Source organism: Amborella trichopoda, chromosome 4 (genome assembly GCF_054954075.1).
Source record: "Amborella trichopoda isolate Santa Cruz 75 chromosome 4, AtrichopodaSantaCruz75HAP2 v2.0, whole genome shotgun sequence".
Lineage (NCBI taxonomy): Eukaryota > Viridiplantae > Streptophyta > Magnoliopsida > Amborellales > Amborellaceae > Amborella > Amborella trichopoda.
Window position 1 is genome coordinate 30,503,706 of NC_142339.1, and position 26,234 is coordinate 30,529,939.

Here is a 26,234-nt window from a genome sequence, read left to right on the forward strand (position 1 = left end):
GGAGGATTAACAAATCCTACTGTCCCATTTGAAATCTGAGAAATGATGTTAATGTAAGTTTTTCTACTGAACCTTTACTGCACTCATGGAATACATTCATGCCCTCATTCAATATATTTTTTAATTCTTCAGGAAACAGAATTTATACCTTGTATATCACCCTATTATGGAAAGTCCTTCCCTTCATGTGTTTAAATTTAAAAGCCAAGTGGTCTTTGTCAAGTTTCAATGAATTGAGCCTAAATTAAATAAAGTTAGCCCCCCCCACCCCTGCCCCCAACACCACACACACACACTTATACACATTCATATAATCCTTTATTTGATTGCTGTACAGTAGAGGACTATAGCACAAAATCCATAGCTTGTCCATGTTAATCAAACCAACAAAGCAGTACCTAAATTAACTACCACTTACAACACATGTTTAAAACCAAAGAAATAGAACAACACAATAGTGAAAGTCACAGTGGCCTCTGTGCATATTGTCCCTTGGTATCTTTGCTAATGATGGCCAAAACAATCCATGATCCTCTCCACCAGCTCCCCTGTTGCTTTCCAATACTTAATCCTCCATGTTTTTTTGAGAGCCAGACCACAAAAACTCCCCAAAAGCCTATGAAATAACTCGAAAACAGCATGCCATACCAAGCCTACCTACTCCACTTTGCTTCTCTCTCCTCCCCAACCTCAACCTCAACCTCCTCTTGAGGATCAGAAATGCAATTCTTTCCTGTTGATCCCCCACACAAGAATGGGTTCCCAGCAAATACAAAAGGAGCCAATGCAAGTGTGTCAAAATGTGGAGAGGATGGTATTTTCCCACTAAGATTGTTATAATACACATTTATCCAACTCAAAGAGTCTATTGTAGTGAGGCTCAAGGGGATCTGTCCTGATAATTGGTTGTGGCTGAGGTCCAAAGATCCAAGGCTCAGATTCCCAATACTCTCTGAAATTTGCCCATCCAAATGGTTTCTTGAGAGGTTCAACATGGATAATACTTTTAACGACCCCATTTGTTCAGGAATCACACCATCAAGCCCATTATTAGATAGGTCAATTCCTGTGCGATATGAGTATACAGAGGTCAAATTATAATGTATTCCTTTCATAGCAAACTCCAGTTCCATATTCAAAAGCACAAGATCAATCAAGTACCCAAGAAGAATTGCAGGTGTTTGTTTGATCAGGCCTTCAAAATTTTTGAGATTTGATGGAATGGGTCCCTCCTGTGTATTGTTTGATAAGTCCATGAACTGAAGCCCGTGCAATTGGGTTATCTCAGTAGGAATACTTCCACTAAAACGGTTAGATGTTAATACGAGGACACGCAATTCTGAGAGATTACCAATGAAAGGAGGGATAATCCCATTGAAAAAACTGTATCCCAAATCCAAAAACTCCAAATCTTTTAGGTCTTGTATAACTTTTGGGAATGACCCATGTAAGTAATTCTTGCCCAAACGAAGCGCTTTAAGTTTCCTTGCATATCCAAGTTCGAAAGGAACCTCTCCTGTTAAGTTGTTCTCTGCCAGGTTTAAAGCAATGAGGGAGGTGCAATTTCCAAAAGTTGAAGGTATGGTGCCACTCAAAAAGTTCTGCAACCAGTCTAGGTTCATGATACCATTGTTTTTAGAACAAAGGGAGTGGGGAATTGCTCCAGTGAGTTTGTTTCCTGAAAAGGAGACATACTTGGCATTCATTAGTTTCTCACCCATTTGGACAGGGATTGAACCACTAAACTGATTGTGAGATAGATCAAAAACCTCTATGTTATTGGGAGGCAGCGGAAGGTTTCCATGGAAACTATTATGTGCAAGATTCAGATTTGAAGGTATGTATGGCATTGCAAGACTGAAAGAAAGTGGAAGGGTTCCATAGAGATTATTGTTCGAGAGGTCCAAACTGGACAGTCGTGGAAGTAGCCATAACCAAGAAGGAATGTTCCCAGTCAGGTTATTGTTTGACAAGAACAACACTTGGATGTTTTTCATATTGAGAGATGAAGTCTGGAATTTTTCCTCGTAGATTGCATGAAGATAACCACAACACACTTTGCTTACTTGGCTGAAAGGATTTTGGCATCTCCATATGATCTGTGCTTACTGTTAAACCATTAAAAGCCATCCCAACTTGTGTAGGACTAGAATTGACGAACAAAGATTGGAGAGAAACATTACCTTCTAAGGAGTTGCGAGAGACATCAAAGGCTTCTAGCCTTGTGAGGTTACCCATGCAACTAGGAATTTTCCACTAAATTTGTTGTGTGTAAGTACTAATGTTTGCAAAGAAGACAGATCACATATAGTCTAGGGAATTTGGCCTTCAAGGCTATTCTGATATAAGTTTAGTGCTTGCAGGTTCCCAATATGGGAAATAGAGGAAGGAATTACTCCCGTTAAGCTATTAAAGGAGAGGTCTATGTACTCTAAGTTTGAGAGGTTTGTCAGGTATGGAGGCATGGGTCCTTCAATGTTGTTGTTTGCTAGTATAGTACCACTAGAGAAGAAATATTTCCCATATTGTTTGACAATCCCACTAGTATTGCAGAATTGAAGGCTAAGGAATTGCAAAAATGGTCATGGATGATCAAAGAAGTGAGGAAGAGCTATTGACAGATCATGATTACCACCAGCATTGAGCATATGTATTTGAGGAAGGTGTTGAATGGAACCTCGAACATGAGAATTGCTAATATCCAGATCTGATAGAAAAGTGAGGTTCACAAGCCGAGGTGGGATAGTGGAGAAAAACAAGTTGAAACCAAGATATAGAGATGAGAGAGATGCGATGTTGAGGAGATGATTAATAGGAATTGGACCTGAAATCGAACAATTAGAAAGACTCAGTACTTTGAGCTTCGACAAAAGTGATATGGGCACAGCCCAGTCTTTACACTTTGCAGATGACGCAATGGAAAGATTAGCCCCATTCAGTGCAAGAAACCTAAGATCAGTAAGCCTTTCCAACCAAAACAATCCATGACTCGAGCAAGCCAGAAGAGACATAAGAATAAGGATAATCATGAATTATCTTGTAGGTTGACAAGTTCACTGAAATCGATGACCTACATCAACAAAAAAAGCGCAAGAAAGATCTAGTGTGTGCAAGGAAGATAAATTACTCAGGCGGTTTGGAATTGCACCGGAAAAACCAGCATTCGATAAATTCAGATACTTAAGGCCAAGGAGGTCTCCCAGCTGATCCGGTATCTTAAACTGGTGAAAGTTATTCCAACTAAGATCAAGATACTCCAGGTACTTGAGGCCAGAGAAAAGCAAAGGAGAGATGCTCCCACTGAGGTCCCAAGTATCATCAGTAAGGGCAAGAAGCTTACCATTGGTCCGACGAACAAGGATTTGCGGATTCGGGTTTCTAAGATTAAATTCTGTGACATGGGTGGAATTATATCTTTGTGCACACCCGATTCCTTTCCAAGTACAACAGTCTCCATTTCCTTACCATGAAGCTAAGCGACCCCGATGATCTGTTGGGCCAGCTTTGAGGCTTAGTAGAGCCCTTCTTTCATTTGGGGTGCAAGCCCAACAACAGAGGAAGTGTAGTATTATGACTACAGCTAGTGTTGTTGGGCGTTGGATTTGCATGGTTGTTTAGACAAACACTCACTGTGAAGGCTTTCTTTCTCGGAATTCCTTATACATGGGGTTTGGATTTTTTCGAGTTTTATGCCCCACAGGCTTAGGAATTTAGATTGGAGAACTCTGTCTACCACTAAGCATTGGATTCATGTTTTAGCTACACAATACTAGGAGAAAGGCAACTGAGGGTTAGATCCAAGTTTCATGACATATTCCTCCAAGGATCATTTAATATATGCAAGTCAAGTGTTGAACAAGTGAACATACGGAAAATGGAAAAAAAGATATGATGTATGCTTACTGGTAGAAGTGTTCTTGTTGTCTGAGCAACCAGAGCTAGAAAAGAATTCAAAACTCGAATTTAGAAACACTTATGGAAAGTACAATAGAAGCTACCAATTTAAGAGTAGTGCACATAACATACTCCCACATGAGCACACTATACATCTAGTCTCAGGCAAAAGACTTTTTTAGGAGGATCTTTTCAGTTGGAAATTTTGAGATCCACCTTAGAATCCTCAAATGTATGTTAAAAAAAACACAAAAAGGGGAAATTAAAAAAAAAAGGATCTTGAGTTCTTCGTCACTTAGATCTGGCCATCAAAAATTAAATGGTCGGTCTTTATTCAGTTTTAGGGCCTTATTTTTCCCAGGCACAAAAGGAATGGCTGTGTGTAATATAATGCCACATAAGAAGCCTCCCCAACCATCATGAATAAAATGAGTCATCTGTACTGTGTGGTCCTTTTCATAAGAGTTGAAGTTTGACTTACTGTTCATTATTTTGGCACTAACTCAAATATGATACACTTAGTTAACGTTATCTCATTGTTATGGTCCTTTTCATAGGAGTTGAATTTTGTCTTATAATCCATCTGTTACTCGTCTGAGTGGCTGGCATTATACTCCCGCAGGAGTATATTGTCTATTTAGTCCTTCACTCGCATATCACCCCGAGTAGAAGTAATTTTAGGATTCTAAATTATGGGGAAGTAACCTCTTCAACCCATAGATTAAAATTGGCTACTGTCCGGTTCTGGTTTTGGTGAATCAGTTGGATATTTAAAAAAAAAAAAAAAAAAAAAAATTATATAAAAACCTAAAAAATAAGGGATTTTGTTTGTAATGCATTTTTTTAATGTTTTTTTATCATTTTGATAAAGATTGGAAATTGTTTTTGCTATTAATACTCCTTTGTTTGTAATGCGATTCTTTAAAATCTATTTTCTTCATTAATTTTCAACTTCATTTAGATATGTTTTGTTTAATCGTGCTTTAAATATACTTTTCAAATTTTTTTAGATTTTTTTATAATTATTAACACTTTTTTGACTACCTGTTACTTATCCAATTAGGCCGGTAGACCGGCCCGCATACCGATCAAGGTGGTTGAACTGCTTCTGGCCCCATGTCCTCCTACACTGTTTTGAAGAACCGAGTTGGTCTTAGACAAACCCACGCTGGGCCCGAGTTAGCCGGCCAAGTCCAAGTCAACTCAACCCGGTCCAGACGAGAGCCATTCGGCAGCCACGTGTTGCGCTTCTTCGATGTTATCCTGTTTCTAAATCCAGTTCTTAAAGCGAGCAAGTGGGTCAGTTTCTTGATGTGATTTTCCGCAACTTCTTGTGTCCTTTATTTTGGTTTTTCTTCAACTTCTTCAACCCCAGAAGAATGCTCATCTTTACCAAGAGATTCTGAGCGCTCCTCTCTCTCTCTCTCCTCCTTTTATGGAAATATGATGGAAATTCTCTCCCTCTCTCTCCCCATCTTTTCCAGGAAAGTATCACGAAATTTGGGCCTCACGTTATAAAATTTGGGAAAATACTGCAGTTGTTAGTGAGCCGGTGTACCTGAAATAATGTAAGCCCAACGGGTCACATAAAATTTGGGCCTCAGATCATGTTCCATGTTTGAATTTTATTTACGTTTTTAAGCTGCCAAGTCAATTGAAAAATTGGGCATAACCTTAAAAAAAAAGAAGTAAAGTTGCTGCTTAAAAAAATTTAAATAACCTTTTGGCAAAAAAAAAGCATATTGTAGCTAAGAGAAATTTATCCAAATATATGTGAGGGTTAAACTATTTAACATTCAATTCATTCGCAACTACTCGACGTAGGGCCAGTAATGGGATGGGCTTGGGCAGGCCTACTTCTAGCCCAGCCCTAGTGCCTATAGAGCTGGCCTAGGCCCCGTTGGCCCGAATCGAACCAAGGAGACCCTGGCCTTGGGTTAGGCTCGTCCCATCCCTAGCCTGCCCAAGCTAAATGAAATAATGAAAAATACTAAAGAAGAAAATTGAAAAAAAATGACCATGCTCGCCCAACCCATTGCTAGCCCTAATTCCAACTCAAGACCATGCATATTTTTATAGGTATACTTTAAAAAAAACAAATCAAACATTTGGGTAGTTTGTTAAATTGTGCATCTCTCATAGCTCATTTAGTTATTCTTTCACATCTTCAAATCACTTGAAATTTTAATAATGATAATGGTAGCATATTGTACATATTAGACAATACTTTGGAGGATTTTTTCAATTTAAAATTTTGAAATCCACTTTAAAATTAACGAAGAGCCTTTTTTTTCAAAAGAAAAGAAAAATAGATTTTAAGTTCCTCAACACTTAGATGTGACTGTCCGAAAAATGGACAGTCCCAATTGAATCTTAAAACATTATTTTTTTATAATTTTATTGTTATTTTTATTTTTTTATTTATTTTTAAGGTTGGCCACTTGGTCAAGGAGTTTACATCCAAAAATACTTTTAAATAGCATTTCATCCCCTCTCTTTCTATATATATATATATATATATATATTGAGAGAGAGAAAGAGAGAGGCATACTATAGTACCAATAGGATATAAGCCCTTCCATGGCCAGCATCGTTGAGTATTCTCTTAGTTTATTTTGTTTTATTGTGATTTCTACAAGGTTTGTTAGTCTGTCTGTTTCTAGTGTGAGCATTACATCTAATAAAACATGATTACTCTCTCTCTCTCTCTCAAAAGACTTTGAAAACCCCAAAACCAAATTGATAAAGAAAGAGCTATCAACATACAATCATAAAAATTTTTAGTAACTCATCACTTCAGTTGGAGATTGCAAGATATATAGTACTTTATTTGATTGCTGTACAGTGGAGGGTTGTAGCACAAAGTACATTGCCTGTCCATGTTAATTAACCGAACAAAGCACTACCAAAATTAATTACCACTTACAAAACAAGTTTAAAACCATAGGAAGTGAACAACGCAATAGTGAAACTCACAGTGGCCTCTGTGCATATTTTCCCTTAGCATTTTACTAATGATGGCCAAAACAACTCATGATCCTTTCCACCAGCTCCTCCATTGCATTCCAATACTTAACCCACCATGTTTCTTTGAGAGCCAAAACCCCAAAAACTCCCCAAAAGCCAATGAATTAACTCAAAAACAGCATGCCATACTAAGCCCACCTACTCCACTTTGCTTCTCTCTCCTCCCCAAACTCAACCTCCTCTTGAGGATGAGAGCTGCAATTCTTTACTGTTGATCCCCCACACAAGAATGGGTTCCTAACAAATACAAAAGGATCCAATGTAAGTGTGTCAAAATGCGGAGAGGGTGGTATTTTCCCACTAAGATTGTTAAAAGACACATTTATCCAACACAAAGAGTCTATTGTAATGAGGCTCATAGGGATCTGTCCTGATAGTTGGTTGTGACTGAGATCCAAAGACTGAAGGGTTGTCAGGTTCCCAATACTTCGTGGAACTTGTCCATCCAAATGGTTTCTTGATAGGTTCAACATGGATGATTCTTTTAACCACCCCATTTGTTCAGGAATTTCACCATCAAGGCCATTATTAGATAGGTAATTTCTGGGCGATATGAGTGTATGGGGGGTACATCATAGCGCATTCCCTTCATAGCAAACTTCAGATCTAGGCTCAAAAACACAAGATCAATCAAGTACCCAAGACGAATTATGGGTGTCAATGTTGGGTTTATGTGGCCTTTAAAAGCCTTTTGAGTGCTTGTAAAATGAAATAATATAGTGAAACATGAACTCAGTGGAAGTGTGGTCCCTTGTGAACCATACCATGCAAACGATGTTTACAGATATCGGACTGTGCATGACGATCTAGGCCAATCGGTTGAGAAAAACCCATGTTATCTGGGCTTGAAGAACAAACTAATGAGGGTTCATAGGTTAGCCCTTAATGAGGTCGGAGAACATGCTTAAATGAGTGAGCCAAGAGACTGTGTGACCCTTTTATGTGATGGTGGCCTACAGAGATGGGGGCCAAAACCTCATCCATGTGCCATCACACGGCATGCATATCGATAGATCGTTCGGAAAAGCCAGAAATCCACCTTTTAAGGTGAAGCGTATGCATGTACGAGGGATACCTCTATGCACCATAGGAGCTGTGGTCGCATCAAGTTTAGGTGACATTGACTTGTCTCTAGGGGAGGACTTGAAATCCACAGACTGAGATTGCGACCCCTTGGCTCATCAGCCAGACTTTGGTGATCTACTAATGAGCCCCTGCTTGGACTATGGGTCATGGGAAACACTGGGTCGGTCTGATAAAGCAAGTGTGGTCCGTAGTTTACAGTTGAAGGTGGAGTGTCCCATGATGTTTGATTCAATTCCTAAACCATATGGATTCATTTCCCATCAAATTAATTTAATTATGTTTGTTTTACAATAATGATTCTTTTAGAATTATTATTTGAGTTTTTACGAACATTTGGATATTTTATTTATAATTTTTAGATTTATAAAATTAAAGATATTAATTTTATAATGTTTTAATATTCATTCAGAATTATTTTATTAATTTTAAATGCATAAAAAAAATAATCATAGGGGCTCATTGCATACATGGGCCCGCCATATTTTTAGAAGGTGGGGCCTACATGTGACCCCCACCTCTTACTATTTTCTATTTTATGGAAAGTTTTGTTTTGTAGTCTATGTGACTTTATGTTTTGGTAACTTTAAATTATGGCATGTGGTCAAATAATGGATTGAGTATGTATTGACCATATATTGACTTAATATGGAAGTAGATATTGACTTGATATATCTTTGACATATTTTATGAGAAATATTGGTAGAGATGTGCTATTTTATGGAATGCACAATATTTAATTAAAACTAATTTAACTTATTTTCTATTGATGGGAAAATGGTTTAGGAAAGGGGGATAAGGGTTCATGCACCTTCCAAAATGTTGATAGTGAAAGTGGATGCAAAGATTAGATCAAATTTTCAATCCAAAAAGCAAGGCAAAATGGACACCTTCAACAAACCACTTGCTAAAAACCAAGCTAAGTGACTAAGTTCCAATCCTTTTACATAACAATTACATTCATTTCTAGCCTTGTATAACCACTGTAAATAAACTCAAACACCAACCCCTTATGGGGTAATTACATATAGAGCAAGACTAGCTTACTAATTACATTTTCATAGCACAAATTGCATAAACTATGTCCCAAAGCTTAAATATATCATGCAACTAACCTAAAAAAAGTTCTAAAGAATAAAATCAACTAAACAGAGAATTATAATGCCAAATTAAAAAAGGGAAGCCGTGTTTCGAACCCCTTTTGCTGAGGCCACGCAATCGGGCCCTACAAGGACTTAATTTTGTCCCTAAGGATTGTACAAAATGGTTCAATCTCACAAGAGTGTCTAATCCAAATGGAAAGAAGTTACACACCTTAAAATAACTTCTTAAGATCCCAACACACTGGCATTATCATCCAAAATAGAATGAAAAAGGTTTGAAACGAATCAGATAAAGATCAAGAGAGTTATGACCAAACTACATACGGTGGTCCCTCGGACCACCAAAACAGTCTTGTATGGAAAGATTATGAACCCCCATAGGTAAAAACGTGATGAAAAAGTTATGAAAATAGAGTGACACTCTGTGACTAAATTATTTGATGGGTTTAAAGTAAAATAATTAATGGATACTATGCATGATCATGGATTCTCACGCATATAGGCTATAACTCATGAAGGACCACATTATGAATAAGCATGATGAAAAAGATGTTCAAATGGGGATTCTAAGATCAATGAAACTTTTCTAAATTCAAAACTTCAGCAACTATAGATGCCAAGGATATGTTCTTAAGAGAAACAAAAATCCAATGGAGTTTACCTTGAGCATAAGAAAGGAGGACCACCATCAAGATCGCCATTAATGGAACTCTAAAAGCTCTCTCTCTTCAATTTTCTCACGCAAAACCTTAGAAGAAGGAGAGTAGCAACAATTTTCCAAAATAGTTCAAGAGTTGAGCTAGTTCGGGTTTGACATCTCATGATGTGCTTTTATAACATGGGTGTAACTTTGGATTCAATCAACACCCTTGATGCACTAATCCAAAGGCGCATGAGAGGCTAATGTACCTAGCCACCCATCCCTATCCAACCACTAGGATGAAGGGATGAGATTTCACATCATCGTCACTCACCCTAACCCTAAGTTATGCCACTTTACTATTTTTTCCTGGGCCCATGTTTTTGTTCCAATTGTATCCAATATGGTCTTAGAAAAATACCCTCAGTTTTTTTTTAATAATGTATTAGAGTAGATAGCCATCAAGGCTAAAGGGCAAAGAAGTAATTGGTAAAGTTCACACATGTATAGATATTTTAATTTATCAAAGCCAATCACTTTATAGATCTAAAATTTCAAACCAATCAATTTAAAGATAATGTCTCATTCACACGTGTGTATTTTTCAAATCAAATTTGAAAATGCATTTTCTCTTTAATATCAAATAAATATATTAATTAAAATTTACACATGCCATGCATGACCCATGTGTGAGTTAATTAAGACATGTGATACAAAGGAGGCCTTAATCTATAACATTATATAATAAAATATAACAATATATAACAAGACACCATAACACAACCCCTTATAAAACAAGCAACAAAATACCAATCTGGTCCCCTACCTAGGGATCAATGCCCAGCTAGGTGGTGATCTTCGTGAGAGGTGTGGGGTGCCATGTGGCAGCCCTATGGCCACTCGGAAGCCAGATGGCACGACCAGGTCAGGACTAAAGTGGAATTTCAATCAAACAATATGAAAACCCTCATTTTTTTATCAAATAAAATTTCGAAAAATTATCTAAAACTCATAATAAATATTTAAAGTATTTTTGAGCAATTATAAGGTTTTTCTCATCATTATAAAATCGGACAAAAGACATAGTGAGATCTCAGGCTAATAACTATAGGTATCGGAGTACTCCATTGGGCTAGTCCCGAATGATGTTCCGTCGAGTCTCAGCTCGACTCAATAGACCTATGTTCCATAGTCTAAAGTTGTCACACCCCAAGAATTTACAATACTATTATTCCTGAGATGTGCCGGACAAAACATATATACATCTATTGATAGGACAAATTTACAGTGGCGAGGTCTTACATAGTAAGTAAAGAAAGCTAGCACAACAACAGTATCGTATAACGAGAATGATGTGCTTCTTCTAAGATAGCTTTCTTTACACTCTCATCATTTGGGACACAAACCCGGCCTTTGAATCTTAGCAAATCCTCACTACATATAGAGAATTCATCTCTCTGTCCTTGCTTCACCTCTTCTATAATTGTTATAAGCTGAGGGTCTTTCTTTTGTGCCAATCCCGAATCTGTTGGATTAATTGGGGTTCCGCCTTAATGTTGGCAATCATACTTACCACACCATTAATGGACGGAGTTGGATGCCAATCCACTATTTCCTCTAACAATCGCATTTCTTGGATCATTAGATGAGCTAAGACTCCCGTAGATTTTCTACTTAGAGCGTCGGCCACAACGTTAGCTTTTCTTGAATGATAATGGATTGTACAATCATAATCTTTTAAGAAATCCATCCATCTTATCTGCCGCATATTTAAATCCTTCTGAGAGAAAAGGTATTTCAAACTCTTATGATCCGTGTATATTACGAATTGCTCACCATATAGATAATGGCTCCATATTTTCAAAGCGAATACTATTGCAGCTAGCTCCAAATCATGAATTGGATATTTTTTCTCATATTCTTTCAACTGTCTGGATGCATATGCCACTACTTTCCCATATTGCATTAATACACAGCCCAAACCTTTATGTGAAGCATCATTATAAATCACAAATCCCCCACTCCCCTCAGGAATAGTTAAAATAGGTGCTGAAGTTAATCGAACTTTTAGTTCTTGAAAACTCTCCTCACATTCACTAGTCCACTCAAATTTGACATTTTTCTGTGTCAATCGAGTCAATGGGATTGCGATTCGAGAAAATCCATCTACAAATTTTCTGTAATATCCTGCCAATCCCAAAAAGCTTCGAACTTCAGTCACATTACTTGGTTGTTTCCAATTAACAACGGCTTCAACCTTTGAAGGATCAACTGATAGACCTTCCTTTGATATGACATGTCCTAAAAATGTCACTTGTTCAAGCCAAAATTCACATGTACTAAGTTTGACATACAATTTATTTTCTCTTAATATTTGCAATACCATTCTTACATGCTGCTCATGTTCCTTCTGATTCTTGGAATAAATTAAAATATCATCGATGAATACCACAATAAATTTATCCAAAAAGGGCCTAAAGATTCGATTCATCAAATCCATAAATGCAGCCGGTGCATTAGTTAATCCAAAAGGCATAACTAAAAATTCATAATGGCCATACCTTGTTCTGAAAGCTGTCTTGAGTATATCTTCACCTTTAATCTTAAGCTGATGGTATCCAGATCTAAAATCAATTTTTGAAAACACTTGTGATCCTTGTAATTGATCAAATAAATCATCAATCGTAGGTAATGGATACTTATTTTTCACTGTCACTTGGTTCAACTGTCTATAATCAATACACAATCTCATAGTCCCATCTCTCTTTTTGACAAACAGTACTGGAGCACCCCAAGGTGACACACTGGGCCTGATAAAACCTTTATCTAATAATTCTTCCAATTGTTGTTTCAGTTCTTTAAGTTCTGCAGGAGCCATTCTGTAAGGTGCCTTAGAAATTGGTGCTACCCCTGGCAATAATTCAATGGAGAATTCAATTTCCCTGTCAGGCGGTAATCCTGACAATTCTTCAGGAAAAACGTCGGGAAATTCTCGGATAACCGGAGTGGTATCCAAATTTATTTCTTCCTTCCTATCTTCTTTGATATAGGCAAGAAAGCCTTGACACCCTTTTCGAAGGAGGCGATTAGCTCGAATACAAGAGATTAAATATGATGGGGAGTCTTCTTTGACACCATTGAAGTAAAATACTGGTTGATTCGGAATACTAAAGGTAACAATTTTCTTATAACAATCAATACTTGCATGGTATGCAGAGAGCCAATCCATGCCTAAGATTACATCAAAATCTTGAATTTCCAAGAGTATTAAATCAACCAACAGTTCCTTTTCTTCTATCTTTATTACACATGATTTGTACATTATATTGGTGTTAATTGAATCTCCCATCGGTGTGGCTACCTCTAGAATGTATTCTAATTGTTCTGGTTCTACCTTTAAGTGACATGCAAAGTGTTGTGACACAAATGAATGAGTAGATCCAGGATCAATCAAAACATGAGCTACTTTTTGGAAGATAGTAAGAGTACCTTGGATCACTGATTTTGAGGCCTGAGCGTCTTGCTCGGTAATCGCAAATACTCTTCCCTTCATCTGAGGCTTCGGAGCTATCTCTCCCTGCTTTGGAAGCTGTTGTGTCTGTAAGTTAGGACATTGTTTAATCTGGTGTCCCAATTTTTCACATTTAAAACAGGCTCCGGTATTCCAATAACAAGGGCTTGATCCATGATTTTTCCCACATTTTCTACATGGTTCTATTGGGTTTTGAAATGGCGAGGGCCTTGGCTTCTTGTTTGGCCTTTCAAACTGTTGTCGATTAGATGATGTAGGTCTAACATGACTGTTCTGATTTTTTGTCTTTTGGTAATCTTCAAAATCTTTTTCGACAATTTGGGCACGATCCACTATTTCAGCATAAGTTCTTAATTTCAATACTGATATTCTGCTTCTAATAGCTGGCCTGAGACCCCTTTCAAATTTCTTCACCTTTCTTGCCTCATTATTAATCATATGCGGTGCAAACCTGGCCAATTCAGTAAACTTGGCCTCGTACTGTGCTACTGTCTTATTTCCTTAGATTAATTCTAGAAATTCCATTTCTTTTTGGTCTCGAATAAAATCTGGGAAATACTTTTCATTAAATGCCTCTAGAAATACTTCCCAAGTCAAGGTTTTATTTTCTTTGACTAATACTCCTTTTGCCATTCGCCACCAGTGTTGTGCCTCACCTTCTAACATAAAAACTGCCAAGGCCACCTTCCTATCATCAGGACATTCCATAACCTCGAATATTTTTTCCAATTGCATAATCCATCCCTCGGCTTCCAGTGGGTTTACAGCACCCTTAAAAGAAGGTGGGTTTAATTTCTTAAATTGTTCGATATTGCTCCCACCATTTCCTGTAACTAACTGCTTGGGTGGATTGTTGTTTTCCATCTGATGTTGCATTAAAGCAACCATATTTTCCAAGGCTTTGTGAATTCCTTCCATATTAGCTTCAGCTATTCTGGATCTTGACTTTATCCCGATCTGTACACACAATAAATGTGATTTTTAAGTATATTCTTTTTTTTTTTTTTAATTTCCTAAGGATCTTAAACCTATTGCTCTGATACCATAATTGTCACACCCCAAGAATTTACAATACTATTATTCCTAAGATGTGCCGGATAAAACATATATTCATCTATTGATAGGACAAATTTACAGTGGCGAGGTCTTACATAGTAAGTAAAGAAAGCTAGCACAACAACAGTATCTTCCAAGGTTGATCTTGACTAGCACTCAAAATGAATCCGTAGTTATCCTGAAAAAATGTTTACCATAGTTTGATGAGTTTGGCTACTCAGTAAGTGATCATCATAATCCTAAAAATAATCATGATTGAAAGATATCAATATTTTTCAAAATGAGATCTATTAATAGAAATGCATCAACAATTTCACTTTCAATAATTGCATAATTAAGTATAATCCGAGTAATTGAAATGCTTATAACACTTTTAACGACAATACATAATTCAAAGGATTTCACAAAATACCCTACTGGCGTCCCAAGTAGGTCACATATATACCCCATCAGCGTCCTGATGGGTCCACTTAATCCCTATCGGCGTCCCAGATAGGTCCACTTAATCCCTGCAGGTCCACTTATACCTCACCGGCGTACCGGATGAGTCCACTTAAACCCTACCGGCGTCCCAGATAGGTCCACTTATATCTCACCGGCGAACCGGATGAGTCCACTTGCATACTTAAATTATTTCTAAATCTCTTTAAACATTCGAAAGCAGCAATATCATGTACTCAACATATCACTGAAACCATTAATATGAATTTCACTTAAACCATTAATAACAGTCACTCTCTATAACATTTCAAAAATAACCAATCAAATATTTTAGGCTCAAATTTAGAAAGGTAGCAGTTTGTAAAGGCATTCTAGCATAATTGCCAATTTAATATGTATAGAAAAACTCTTATAAAAATTCAAGAATACGAAATTATCACAATTTATGGAATATCAATTCACAAATAAACATTTCACAATAATACTATAATCAATTGAAAACAATGTCAATTTTTAAATAATAAGGCAGTCATTTGCACATGAATTTTACAATTTCTAAATATTCAAAACAGTAGAAAGAAATATCACAATTTTACTAAAAGCAGAAATATCACATTTATTTCTAACAATAGACAAGAAAAATAAATAAATTTATTTTTCTAATTTACAGCATTCAAAATTTCTAACATAAATAAAATATCACAATTTTTATTAAAAAGATTATTTTTCAAGATAATGAGGTCACGTGCGCATAAAATTTATCGCGCCTAAAATTCATGATAATAAGCAGAAATAATTATTTCATTTTATTTTTAAAAAGAATGGATTATTTTTCGAGACAATAAGGTCACTTACACATAAAACTGATAAAATAAAGATCCTAGACGGAAATATCACTATTTATTAAAAATAGACTATTTTTCAGGAAGACGATGTCACTTACCCACAATTATTTGAGAGGGAGCTTCCGATAAAAATTTTCGGTTCGAGAGAGAAGTTCACTGTGTTTCGACCAGAGAGAGATCTCAAAGTTTTGTTTTAGGGTGGGAGTGCTCACATCCCCTATTTAAATTCTTATAACGTATTATTATATTATTTTCTTACGCTCTACCTCATACCTGAGGTGTCGCGTTAAAAGCAAACGTTTATCGTACGAAAACCACGTCCGCTAAAGGATGCTGCCAGCTGCAAGCAGCAGGAGGCAAAAGCGGGGAAAGGAAAAAGTAAAGGCAAGCAAATGTTAATTCAAAGCAAAAGTTTTTGAAAACAGTGATGGTCCCCAATGACCATCATACTCAAACAGAACATCACCTATTTATAAACATATTTTCTCCTTTTTTCTTTTTTTTTTTTTTGAAATTTTAGGATTGTTACAAAAGCACAGACATATAATTGGTCATATCAAAGCCACTGAGCCACAACTTCTGATCATTCGGCTCTCAATGGATTACAGTGTACCCCTGTAGGACATGATCCAACTCAATTACAGGGGTCCTCTCAAAGCGCATGTGCACTGGCTCTTCCAAACTCAGATAATACATTTGGAAGAGTAGCTTCCCGTACGAAATGAAAATACACATGCCATGCAATGGTCTCGTGTCAGGATACAGACTTATGTCCCATAAGTCTTGACCATTCCATACAGGGCGAATACTCAATCGCTCCCACTGAATGAGAGACTACTGAAATTTAGGTCTTGATAGGTCATATTTCCAACGTTCTTGAGGCCTGAATTCGTATATCTCTCTCTCTCATTATCGTTCACAATAAATCAAAGCATGCAAACTTATCCATGGATTTACCATTCATAAGCAATAGACAAAGTAATAACAACTATGTCAACCTCCTTAAACCCATCCCATGCACATGCCTCATAAAATCATTTGCCCCCAAGCCTTTGGTTAATGGATCTGCATGCATAGCCTCAGATGGAATGTAACCAACTTCTACTTCACCAGCTGTTATCTCTTCTCTTACTCTATGATATTGATCTTTAATGTGCCTTGACTTGCTGTAGAACCTTAGTTCAACTACCAATACTATTGCAGCTTGATTATCATACATGTTTCTAATAGTTCCATGTTTTAGAAGGTTGAAGTTAAGATGATTCAATAACTTCTTAATCCAAATGGCTTCTAAAGTTGCGGAACTTAAGCCATATACTCGGCTTCCATGGTAGATAGGGCTATAATGTCTTGCTTCTTGGTGCGTCAAGAAATGGCACCACCCCCATAAAGAAATAGATAACCCGAATTGGATCTCGAGTCATCCGGGTCTCCTTGATAGTCAGAGTCTGTATATCTCAAAACTTTAAGCTCCCTCACATTGCCATAGGTTAATCCATAATCAAATGTTCCTTTCAAATACCTCATGATTCTCTTCACGACTTTCCAATGTTCTAATCCAGGATCACTTTGGAATCGACCAATCAAGCTTTGAGCAAAGTTAGATCGGGTCTAGTTCCCATGGTTAAATACATTAGTGATCCTACGACACTCCGAAACGGGATCCTTTCCATCTCATTTCTCTCAAGATCATTGTTTGGTTTCATATTGACATTTAATTTTCCTCTCCTTTCCACAGGTGTATCTATAGGTTTGGATCACTCATACCAAATCTCTCAAGTACTTTCTTGCAATACGTAGATTGAGATAATTGAATAGTGCGGGCTGCTCTATCTCTTATAATATGAATCCCTAACACATATGAAGCCTCTCCCTTATCTTTCATATTAAAATTACTTGATAGCATTACTTTTGTATCCCTTATATGGTCTAGGGTGCTACTAGCTATTAGAATGTCATCAACATATAAAGTCACGAAAGTAATGCTAGTCCCATTGGTCTTCTAGTATACACAATGGACATCCTCATTTGGTTTGAATCCATATTTAATCAGAGTTTGGTGGAACTTGAGGAACCATTTGCTTGAAGCTTGTTTGAGACCATAAAGTGATTTGTTAAGTTTGTACACGAACTTTTCCTTTCATTTCACAACAAAACCCTCGGGTTGGTTCATGTATATATCCTCTTCTAGGTTACCATTTAAGAAGGCGGTTTTTACATCCATTTGATGCAATTCTTTGTCAAGGTAGGCTGCTATGGATATGATCATCCTAATGGAAGGCATTTTGGCAACAGGTGAGTAGGTGTCAAAATAATCTACCCCTTCCTTTTGAGTAAAACCTTTTGCTACAAGTCTTGTCTTGTATTTTTCAATACGCCCTTCGGAGTTAAGTTTCTTTCTAAATATGCACTTACATCCAATGGATCTAAGGTTAGGTGGTAATCGGACTAACTCCCATACATGGTTCTTTATGATTGAATTTATCTCATCTTACATGGCTTCCTTCCATACCTTATTATCTGGACAAGACATAGCATGTAGGTAAGAATAAAGTTCATCATCGAGTTCATCACTAATCCTCTCATAGTCCTCCCCAAGGTAAGTGAAAAAGGTAGGTAGTCTCTTTATTCTCTCACTTTGCTTAAGTGGGATGGTTTCAATTTCTTTGTTAGGCCGAAGCTCATGGAAGTCTACTCTCTTTTGGGTTGATTCTCTCTCAAGGAATTTATCTTCAAGGACATGGGCATCAAGGCTTTCAATCACATTACGATTCAAGAGGTTATAAAACCTAAAACTCTTTCCATGACTTGGGTATCCTATGAAAACATATTTTATGGTTTTAGGATAAAGTTTGGACCTATTTTGGGATGATATGAGAACATGGGCTGAACACCTCCAAACCTTGAGGTGCTTTATTGAGGGAGGTCGGCCCATGAAGAGTTGGTAAGGAGTTGATTGAATTACTTTGGTGGGAGTCCGATTAAGGATATATGTGGCGGTTAGAATCGCCTCCCCTTAAAACTCTAATTCTAGATAAGAGGTACTCATCATACTTTGTACCATTTGAACTAGGGTCCTATTCCTTCTCTCGGCAACCCCATTTTTTTCAGGTGAATAAGGCATGGTGGTTTGGTGGACAATCCCATATTGGACACAAAGATCTTGAAAGGCTTGGGAGGTGTATTCCCCACCACTATCTAATCTAAGGTTTTTGATGGTTCGACCTAGTTGGTTTTCAACTTCCACTTTATATTGTTGAAATTTGGTTATGGCCTCACTTTTGTTTCTCATGAGATAGGTGTGATCAAAACGGGAATGGTCATCAATGAATGTTATGAAGTACCTCATGTGCCCCATGGTAAGCACACTTATAGGTCCACACACATCCGAGGTGATTAGTTCTAAAAGACTAGAGACCCTTTCGACCTTTTGGTGGGACTTCTTTACCATCTTTCTTTTAAGGCAAGCCTCGCATCTATTATGAGAATCGATATTCATTTTATCAAGCAATCCTTCTTTCATCATAATATGAATTCTTGATCCCGATGCTTCAAGTGCTCACATCCCCGTCCCCACGTCTTATCACAACCGTCGATTTGCAGGTAACTGGCCAGCCCGCCACCTCTACACCCTAAAAAGTGACTCCTTCTAAGATTAATGTGACCTAACCTTAAATGCCATAAAATAAACATTTGTAAATCATCATCCATGTAAACAAATTCCTTTTTCATTTTGATTTCATAAACCTAGTGGGCTATAAAAACAAAGTCTCCATTAATAGAGCCATCATGCACATAGGCCTATTCCTCTTTGAACAAGAGCACAAACCCGGCTTTACTCATCTTGGAAACCGAGATGAGCTTCTTCCTCATCCCGGGTGTATAGAGGGTGTCCCTATGCATGAGAGTCTCACCATTAGTGAGCTCTAACACATAGTCCCGTTTTCCTGAGAACCTTTCCATTTGATTTCCACCCATATAAAGATTATGGGTACCGGGTTTGACATCATAAAACTTTTTAAAGCCCTTCATAGAATTTGTCGCATGGATAGTGGCCCCCGAGTCAAGAACCCACACATCTACCTCCTCATTAGCAACAAAGTCTCATGGACCACACAAACTCTCTCTTTCCTTGGTCCTCCACCAGTATTAGCTTGAGGCTTACCAGTATTGGGCTTAGGAGCAAAATGAGGGTTTTGTGGAGAAGGAGGATACTTACAAAACTTTTAGGTATGCTCGTATTTCTTGCATCTAAAGCATTACACCTTCGAATAATCTTGGCTTAAAGACCAAACCGACCTCCCACCTACCATCATGGGTGTGGGTGGTAGTTTAGGCCTAAAAGGCATGGCGCTAGCATGATTTGGTGGGTAGGCATGGGTTTTAAGAGGGTAAGGGCTAAATAGATAAGGGGAGTAGGATTTTCCCTTTTGCTTCCCCGTCCCTTTCCATTTTCCTTTTCCCTTTCTTTTTTTGTTCTTAGCATTATCACTCTCACTCACTCCCACATTACATGTATTCACCATAGAAGAGTTAGGAAGAGAAGAAGAGATAGGAGTAATGAGTAAGGGAGTAGAAGAAGATGAGGGTTGATGAGATTTTACCATATGGACCATGGAAGATGGTCCATCCATTGCTATCCTTCTTTGCTCTTCTCCTTCCATGAAAATGCAATCTTCTCCACTATTGTAGGCACATCTTTTGCCATCAAATTGGCCACAAAGGTCTTCCATGAGGGAGAGATCGAAAGCACATACATTGTCTTTTGTGTCACCTCATCATATGAGTGATCGGCTCTCTCACTCTCTCTTATACAACTCTTGAACTCTCTTAGATGACCACCCACTTTGGTGTGATCATCCATTTTACAACATACGAGATTCCTCATTCTAATGATCCTTTGAGCTTCATTAGGTGTGTTGTATTTATTTTCATGCTCTCCATGATATCTTTAACACATATGGAATTCTCATACTCCTTAACAAATGAATCACTCATGGGTGCAAAATAATATTCATGGCACTTTGGTTTTTGTTATGCCATGTCTCATATGCATCCTTAACAACTTGAGGAGCATTGATTGCATGCGGATTAGGTGGTCTAGAATTCAATAAAGACAATAGACCATTTTCCTGAAACACATAACCACTTTTCCTTCTCTATTCAAAGAAGTTGGTTCCATTGAACCTCTCCTCCTTAACCAACTCGGTGAGTATCGAACGGGCTGCCATGGGTTCTTATTTGGAACTCTATAATCCCTCTAAAGACCCTAAAAGTGGTTGTAAATGAGCCTAGCTCTGATACCAATTGAAAGTGGATACAAAGACTAGAACAAATTTCCAAGCCAAAAAACAAGGCAAAATGGACACCTTCAACAAGCCACTTGCTAAAACCACGCTAAGTGAATAAGTTCCAATATTTTTACATAACAATTACAACCATTTCTAACCTTGTATAACTACGATAAATAAACTCAAATACCAACCCCTTATGCGGCAATTACATATAGAGCAAGACTAGCTTATGAATTATACTTTCATAGCACAAATCACATAAACTATCTCCCAAAGCTTAAATACATCATGAAACTAATCTAAATAAAATTGTAAAGAATACAATCAACTAAAAAGGGAATTAGAATGTCAAATTAAAATAGGAAAGCCATGTTTCGACCCCTTGTGCTGGGGTCACGTAATCCGGCCCTATAAGGACTTAATTTTGTCCCTTCGAATCGTACAAAAGTGGTTCAATCTCATAAAAGTGTCTAATCCAAATGGGAAGAAGTTGCACACCTTAAAATCACTTCTTAAGATCCCAACACACTAGCATTATCATACAAAACAGAATGAAAAAGGTTTGAATCGAATCAGATAAAGAACAAGAGAGTTATGGCTAAACTACACACGGTGGTCCCTCAGACCACTTAAACAGGGAAAGATTATGAACCCCCATAGGTAAAAACGTGATGAAAAAGTTTTGAAAAGGGAGTGACACTCTGAGACTAAATTATTTGATGCGTTTGAAGCAAAGTAATTAATGGATACTATGCATGATCATGGATTCTCATGCATATAGGCTATATCTCATGAAGGATCACACTATGAATAAGCATGATGAAAAAGATGATCAAATGAAGATTCTAAGATCAATGAAACTTTTCTAAATTCAAAACTCCAGCAACTATAGATTCCAAAGATATGATCTTAAGAGAAAAGAAAATTAAATGTCGTTTACCTTGATAAATGCACACTATGGACTTAAGCATAAGAAAGGAGGACCATCATCAAAATCACCATTAGTGGAATTCTAAAAGCTCTATCTCTTTAACTTTATTTCACAAAACCTTAAAAGAAGGAGGGTAGCAACAATTTTCCAAAATGGTTCAAGAGTTGAGATAGTTAGGGTTTGAGATCTCATGATGTGCTTTTATAACATGGTGTAACTTTGGATTCAATCAACACCCTTGATTCGCTAATCCAAAGGCACATGAGAGGCTAGTGTACCTAGTCACCCATCCCCATCCAACCCCTAGGATGAAGGGATGAAATTGCGCACCATTATCACTCACCCTATATGCCACTTTACCATTTGTTCATTGGCCCATATTTTTGTTCCAATTGTATCCAATATGGCCTCAGAAAAATATGCTTAGTTTTTTTTTAATAATGTATTAGAGTAGATAACCACAAAGTCTAAAGGGAAAAGAGGTAATTGGTAAAGCTCATACATGTGTAGATATTCTACTTTATCAAAGCCAATCACTTTGTAGATCTAAAATTTTAAACCAATCAAATTAAAGATAGTGTCCCCTTCACACATGTGTGTGAAGATATTTTTCAACTCAAATTTGAAAATGTATTTTCTCTTTAATATTAAATAAATTAATTAATTAAACTTCACACATGCCATGTATGACCCATGTGTGAGTTAATTAAGATATGTGATAAAAATGGGGCCTTAATTTATAACATTATATAACAAAATATAACAATATATAACAAGACAACAAAACACAACCCCTTATAAAAAAAACAACCAAATGCCAATCTAGTCCCCTGCCTAGGGATCAGTGCCCAACTGGGTGGTGATCCTAGAGTGAGGTGTGGGGTGCCATGTGGCAGCTCTATGGCTACTCGGACGCCACATGGCACTACTATGTCAGGACTAAAGTGGAATTTGAGCCAAAGATTATGAAAACCCTCAATTTTTTATCAAATAAAATTTTGAAAAATACTCGAATTCACAATAAATATTTAAAGTCTTTTTGAGTAATTATTAGGTTTTTATTATCATTATAAAATCGAAAAAAATGTATATTGAGATATCAGGCTAATAACTATAAGTATCGGAGTACTCCATTGGGTTAGTCTCGAATGATGTTCTACCGAATCTCAGATCAACCAAATAGACCTATGTTCCACAGTCTAAAGTAGAGACACATAATTGGTTATATCAAAGCAGCTAAGCCAGAACTTCCGATCATTCGGCTCTCAATGGATTATAGGTGTAGTCTTGTGGGACATGATCCAACTCAATTACAGGGGTCCTCTCAAAGCACATGTGCACTGGCTCTTCCAAACTCGGATAATGCATTTGGAAGAGTGGCTTCCCGTATGAAATAAAAATGCACATACTATGCAATGGTCTCGTATCAGGATACAGACTTATGTCCCATAAGTCTTGACCATTCCATAAAGGGCGAATACTCAATAAATACTTGAGTTTTATTTTTCTCATTTGGATTCTCCATGCCCTGGTAGATTGTAGCTAAACATGAGGCTAACCTATAATATCCTGACTAAGAGATGACCCTCACACCTCCTTGAGAAATTGCTTTCTCAACAAGTGAACTCTCGATGCCTTATGCGTACTCGGGGTAAAAGAATCAGGAATCCATTTCGCAAGACGCCAAGATTTCAATCTCTCAATTGCTCCCACTGAATGAGAGACTACTAGAATTTAGGCTTTGATAGGCCATATTTCTAATAGATGGCACATCTATTGATTGGATGGCTCAGATCTATCACCCCACAAGTCACCCTTGATAGATTATAGATTTATGGCTAAGGGTTTTTAGGGTTAGCAAAAAGAAAATCCATATCTCTCAAACTAGGTTGCTAAGGGAATTTACCTAGGGTTTGAGTTTGTGATCAAAGGGGTTCATGTTTTATTGGTGTGGCTTGGCCTAAACTTGCTTTCCCGGTTTGAGATTGAAGCAAAATCATTGATCCTGTGCAATCGAATAGTGGTAACTTGGTGTGGGATGTAAGAAGCCCGATTGAGGTAATTTTCGACACTCTTCTCTTTTATTTCTTGCAATTTTATTTTTTATTCTCAAGCACAATGCATAGTTATTTCATTGGCATTAAGTTTTAAGATCCTATTTTTATTGCCATGTTGATTTTATTTTGAAGCATATGTTGTTGTAATAAGACCATTTGTAAGTGATCTTTTGCTAAAACAAAAGGGGTGATATAAAAAAAAAAAAAAAATTATTCCCTCGTAACAGATCACATAGGTATTTTTTTCATTGGTATCAGAGCTAATGATACTTGATGCCATTAATTGTCTTTTCTCTTTATTGAGTCTAGATCAACCTTGGAAATGAGATATAAGAAAGCTAATGACCTTTGTAGTCAAGTAATACCCCCTGATTAAAAAATTATTGGAATATTCAAACACCGAAAAGGCACTCTGCATAATGGGTATTCTAGGCTATTTTGGATCAATAATATGAAGAAGATAATGATATATTTTTATATAATATACTCAGTGATATTGTGTGTATTTGAGATTAGGATCTACTTGCAAAATTTCATTGGGAGATCCTAAGGGAAGTGAGAGTTATGGAATCATCAATGAAGGGTGTCAGTTCTGACCCTGCAAAATCTAGGACCTGTCTATTGAGTTCCGTAATTTTTCCCACCAATCATATGATATTATTTTTTGTCAAAATTTTACAGTTACTCAAAATTGAGTCTAGATTCAAACGAAAAATGTTTCATCAAGAAAGTCCTTATGGTTTGAAAGATATGATCAATTTATTGAAGGATGCGCAAATGCTGTTTTCTGCAACGAAAGAAGTCATGATTTTATTTCTATACTTAACAGAATGTTTTATAGTCCACACTAAACTTTTAAACTTCCATTCTGAGTCTATTTTCTAATAAAATTTATTTGAAAGAGAAATATCTTCGGGATGAGAGGAATAAAAATTTTGGATTGAAGAGATATCATCCCGAATTTTCTGCAATTTGGCATGTTCTTCATTGAGACATGAATAACTATATTTATCAAGCCTACTTAACAGAGTCATATGAGGCTTGTAGAAATATATGTGTTATCATTATATATCTAATTTCAAACAAAATTGGTTTGAAATGAAAACTACATGAGGGTGAAGAGAAAATAGAATTTTATTAGACAATGTTCATCATGAAATTCGACAATATGATTTAATTTGTGATGTGTATGTCACCTTATTTATTTATCTGAAAAAAGGCATTATTTGGGATTCACACTATGATGTTTTGATTTGATTTTGAGTATAATTTTCAACACTAAAAATTTCAGGAAGAAATTCTTTGAGAATTGAGAGAAACAATTGTTTATAGAGAGGTGCTCAACCTGATTTTCTGCTGAAAAAATTGCATTGTGACTTAAATGTCACTAAAACGAAGACTCACTAAATGGTATGGTTTAGGGATGGAACTGAACACTATATTATATTTGTTAGTCTATTTCAATACTCAAAAGTATTTGGGGAGAAACACTTTATAAGTTGAGAGATATCGTGTTTTTATTGTGAGATGCTCATGTTTTATGCTGCAGTAAATTAAAAAATGTGGCATGTTAAGGCACATATTTGGATTCTTACCTTTGGAGACCTTTTTAAGGCTCATTTTAAAGGTTTTATAGTGTGCGTTGAGTAAGGTCTATTATAGTACAACTTTAGAGAGATGTAATATAGAGTTGACAAGATAAGACACTCGATATGAAGAATGAAGGGACATATAGAGAGACGTGGTGGTAGTATAGAAATACTAAATATTAGTGGGAGAATCAAAATTGTGATATTTGAAATCATGGGATGAAGAAGATTATTTTTTCATGATGTGAGCTAAGGAGAATCCAAGTGCCAAAAAGATGGATACTGCATGACATGTGAAACTGATGACCAATATATTCTCCATCAGTTGCACGCTCATTCAAGATCATAAAAGCTTGTCAAACAAATAAAAGCAATGAATTAAGAAAGCCCAGGTACCACACTACATGGTTTTGACGTATGCAATCTATCCCACATTACATGGTAAGGTCATATAGGGAAAAAGGATTCAATATCTTTTTATTTTATATGTTTTGGTTATATTTTGGCTAATTGTTTTATAAATATGTATGGAGTGTATAGACATTAAGTGATAGGTGCTAACAAATTTGAAAGAGCCGGTTTTGAAAACTCTGTGTTTTTTTTTGCCTCATTGTGCTTGAGTATGAACTACTTAAGGTAGTGATACATATGAAGATGTAGTTTGATCGAAGGCTTTAAGCCTAAGTATGAAACACGAGAGATGAGTGTGACTCATTCAAATATGTATGCACGAATAGAGTGT

The 26,234-nt window shown here is 36.7% G+C and overlaps 1 protein-coding gene across 1 annotated transcript; it reads right to left on the minus strand.

Moving 5' to 3' along the window:
• Positions 1-653: 653 nt before the first annotated feature.
• Positions 654-7,418, minus strand: LOC18425337 (uncharacterized). The gene is made up of 5 exons (XM_088864632.1): positions 7,064-7,418; positions 3,058-3,391; positions 2,856-2,949; positions 2,110-2,256; positions 654-2,012 (listed from the first exon to the last, which is right to left on the minus strand). The coding sequence occupies exons 1-5, from the start codon at positions 7,416-7,418 to the stop codon at positions 654-656; spliced, it is 2,289 nt and encodes a 762-aa protein (XP_088720758.1).
• Positions 7,419-26,234: the final 18,816 nt, after the last annotated feature.